At 33.3% G+C, this 4,412-nt stretch overlaps 1 protein-coding gene across 1 annotated transcript; it reads right to left on the bottom strand.

Annotated features, from left to right (window-relative positions):
• On the bottom strand, positions 3,047-4,276 carry LOC107641522 (putative F-box protein At4g22660). Its single transcript, XM_016345009.1, has one exon. The coding sequence runs from the start codon at positions 4,274-4,276 to the stop codon at positions 3,047-3,049; it is 1,230 nt and encodes a 409-aa protein (XP_016200495.1).

Genomic DNA, 4,412 nt, shown 5'->3' with positions numbered 1-4,412 from the left:
TGAGATTGTAGAGAGATAGTAAAAATTCGTATATACCATATCCATATTTTGGATGGATATAAATTTCGTCTATCTTCTTCGATCAGTTTGTGTCTTTAGATTTCTGTATTTTTATTCAGAAACTGATCTCCAATTACAGGCCCCAATTACATTCTTATATTCAATTTAAGGACAAATAATGCATCATTGTTCTAAATGAGAATAATTATTTGTGAAATGCAGGGCACTATTGCTCAACACAATCCCCATCTTGATAGTGTCTCTAACAGTACTAGTACTAAGGGATTCATTTGCCATGAGTTCTATTGTGAATGCAGCAGTAATAGCAACATGTGTCATTGTCTATGAGAGCATATTCTGCATGGGATTTGGTGTGATTCCCAACATTATTTGTGCACAGATTTTTTCAACAAGTGTGAGAGGAATATGCATCTCAATTTGTGCACTCACATTTTGGATCAGCACATTGATGGTCACATCTTCATTCCCATTCTTGCTGCATCAAATTGGAGTCACTAGTGTCTTTTCATTGTTTGTTTGTGATTGCATCATTTCATGGGTGTTTGTTTACATGAAAGCTCCTGAGACAAAGGACATGCCTTTAGAAGTCATCATCGAGTTCTTCGCCATTGGTGCTAAGCCTGGAGCTGATCTTCGCCATTTTGTTTATTTGGTAACTATCTCAGAACAAAGATAGAGAGACATTGGAAGACACAACACAACTATTTAGAGAAAAAAATAAACAAAATGTCTGTCTTTACTTAACCCAAAATGGATGGGACAATAAAAGAGTTTATAAAGACAAGTTTTCTATTTGTGTCTGAGATCATTGGCAAACAGAACATTCATAATATTATCATTATTGTGATCACAAAGAATTGAAGCAGCAGTAGATTGATATAGTTTTGAGTCTTTAGTTGATTTTGATTCCAATTCCTATTGAGAGTTGAAGATTTCATTGGTGAAATGGAAATATTAGAACCTTTTGCTGGTACGGATAAGATTATGTATCTTTTTTCCACTGTACTTTGAAAAATAGAAATTACAATACAAATACTTAAAACAACTATAAGTGTTATGGATTGATAATATTCTAATCAAATTCTTGCACTTATAACATTTGTAAGTAATAGGTGATTGAGTTAAACTACTTTATTACTCTTATTATAGTATACGATTAAATATCTATTAAAAAAATTTAATATTAAACATACATACAAATAATATAAGTAACAAAATTTTTAAGCTTTGTTTGGTTAGAGAGAAGTGAAAAAGTAATAGAGGAGAGGGAAGAGAAGTTGCAAATTTTTATGTGTAATTCATGAAAAAAAATTTGCAACTTTTCTGTCTCCCACTATTTTTCCACCACTTATCTCCAACCAAACAATTGAAGTGTCCATTTCCTTGTGCTGGGCATTTTTTTCTGGTGAATGCTATGAAAAATTTCTCCTTGTATGAAGAGTTTGTGGACAAATGAAATCAAGATATGTATGAGGTTGTTAACTTTGCACGACAGAACTTGTTTTATTTAGCATTAATTAATTGTTGTTAAAATTAATTAATGCTAAATAAGACAAATTTAAACTATTTTTTTTTTGTCTTTCTAACATTATCGGTTATACAAATACATTACAATAAGCCAAGTATAATGCCATTTTGTGGTTGACAAGTGATAGTTGTTCGAATTGCTTAAATACCATTTTGTGATAATGTGATTGATGGTTAGAAGAATATATGAATACCCTTATCAATTACAAAGAATTTTTTTATCCAATAGTAAAAATAGGGTGACCATGCAGGCACGAAAACATAAAAAATCCTGGACCTTCTTCATTCACTACCTTAATACAGATTCTACAGTCCTATACTGCATTCTTTTTTCACCCTAAAGTGCCAACATCAGCAATCACTGAATGATCCCATTCTGCCCTTTAACTAATATCTTCTTGGATATAACAGATTTCACCTCTTCTACCACCATATTTGGACAATTCATGGCAATCAAGTTCTGTCATTTAGAAGGATTCTCATTGCTTTTCCCAGCATTCCCACCATTAGCAAGTGAGGCATGAAATGCACGCGTAATCTGAAAAAATAAAATTTAAAAATAAAAATAAAAAACCATTAGCTTCCAGCCTTCCACATACATTTTATTGTAAATTTGTGATGCATAATAGGAAAACAAACTTGTCTATTCATTGCTCTGTATAGTTTTTATCTACTCCCATACCCCCCCCCTCAAGATTGATATTATGTACATTCCAAGACTCGAGAAAAACAATATAAAAACAAAGAGAAGGAAAAATTGCACTTCTTATTCAAATTATGTTGGTTTGGTTAAATCAAGGGGACAAGTCTTTTTTTTCAATGCAGATTCAATGCAGAACAACCCCAAAAATTACTTATCCAAGTAACTGAAACTTTGACACAAAACAATCAGATAGCAATGCATGCTCAAGTAAGACAGCACAATTAGATGAAATGGAGAACAACCCCATCAAAAGAAAATCACTCAACCAAGTTTTTAAAAATATAGAACATATTTATATCTACAAAAAAAAATTATTTCAACTTGTAAATAATGAATGTTAAAAACCATTGATGCAGTGCTCATAGAATCACACAATGAGACATCAATTAATAATCACAAGTTTGCAACGTAAAAGTCATGGTGTTTGTTGTCAATTGCAATGCCCAGTTAATCTTGCATTCTGGACAATACCATGGTCCTTCTTGTATATGCATTTTCATAACACCAATACACCTGGAGTGATAACTCAGAATCGTTTTAACATATAACTATAGTTCCATTATAAGAATTTTGCACTTATGAACCAGAAAAATAGAATCACTGATAAACAATTGAAACAAAATTTCCTCTAACATATATCAAGCACAAATTGAAAATACAATAAAACAAAACAAAGTAAAATAGAACACGAGTTTGGAAAGAAGCAATAAAATATATCATATACAAGAGATAGGGTGAAAACGACACCTAATAGAAAACATTAAACTACAATGACAAAAGCTTAAGGAGTATGAATTAGGGTAACAACCAAACAGGAGGACAAAAGAACTTCACTTCTAACAATACTCTCTGGAAACTTCCATGGTCCAAGTCGAAGATGCCGATATCTTGAGGAACAGGATCGTAAAATGATGATTGCAGCTCTATTTGGTTATCTGTAAACCAAATCTGATTTCCTTTGCTTAGAAAAGGCACAGGAATTTGAACAGAAGAATTAAATCGAATCGATAGTATGTAGTTATCTAAATTATCTAATGTTGACCATTCTTTTCTATTTCTTTTTAACTCATAGATATCGAATTTGTAAGTTTCAAATTCCCTGCGTATTTTTCTCCAGGGATGACGAACATGTCTTACCAACATCAATAAGCTTCCATTGGCGCACCCAATAAGATATTTAAGCTTTTGAGGGCCTACGGGAATTTCAGATGGAGGTCTGGTTTCATGGATTCCTCCCTTAAGCCCTGCTCTTGTCTTTGTATCAAATTCATATAGCTGCCCCTCTTCGTTGATGGCATATATCTTTTCTTGGAAAAATATTACGTCCTCAAACCTCTTATCTCTGGTTGGAAATTCTACCCATCTCATATTGCCAGGCTTGTAAAAGGCCAGTCTCTGGTTAGGTCCGAATATCACCACCGCCATAAAATTTTCAATGTCATGCTCAGGAGATGAGTTTATAATAACCTTTTCAACTTGGAATCTATGCACGCTATCTCTATCCAGGGTGCTCCTAATGTCACGAAAATCCCAGAGTGTGTATTCATCCTCATGATTATCAGGCTGGTAATCAATTATAGTGGGTAAAGTTGAGACTGGAGGAAGATCCAAATTACGATTTGTAAATGGATTTAACATTTGGATAGTGCCATCAGATATGGATACGACAATCAACCATCCATGACCAGAACCGCGAATTAACTTGTTGTAGGACTGCATCTCTGGCAGCATGATATGGTAAATATCTTTCTCTTCAAGGGCGCAAGTATCAAGAGTTTCATCATCTGCAGCAGCTAATTGCATGAGATGATAAATCTCCTCATCTTCGTATGAATGATTCTTGACAGTTTCGTCAGGTAACAATAACCATGGAATTTTATTTCCATTGGGAATTTTTGGAAGTTTCAAGCTCCACTCTTTGCAAACCAATCGAAGTTGGACGTAATCATCGTAGGCATGGAACCGTTTTGAAATTTCTTTCAACAAATCTTCATCAATGTCCGCCCATCGATTAATCTCGTCCATGTCTCTGACTCAAGCTATGTTGAATTAGGATTTTCGTATTTAAATATTGAATTAGGATTTCGGTTGCTCAAAGATGTATACCTGTTTTGAATGATTTAATTTGAAATTATTGATTGCTATGATATCTAAAAGATAT

Source organism: Arachis ipaensis, chromosome B05 (genome assembly GCF_000816755.2).
Source record: "Arachis ipaensis cultivar K30076 chromosome B05, Araip1.1, whole genome shotgun sequence".
NCBI lineage: Eukaryota > Viridiplantae > Streptophyta > Magnoliopsida > Fabales > Fabaceae > Arachis > Arachis ipaensis.
This window is presented reverse-complemented; position numbering and strand designations above follow the sequence as displayed.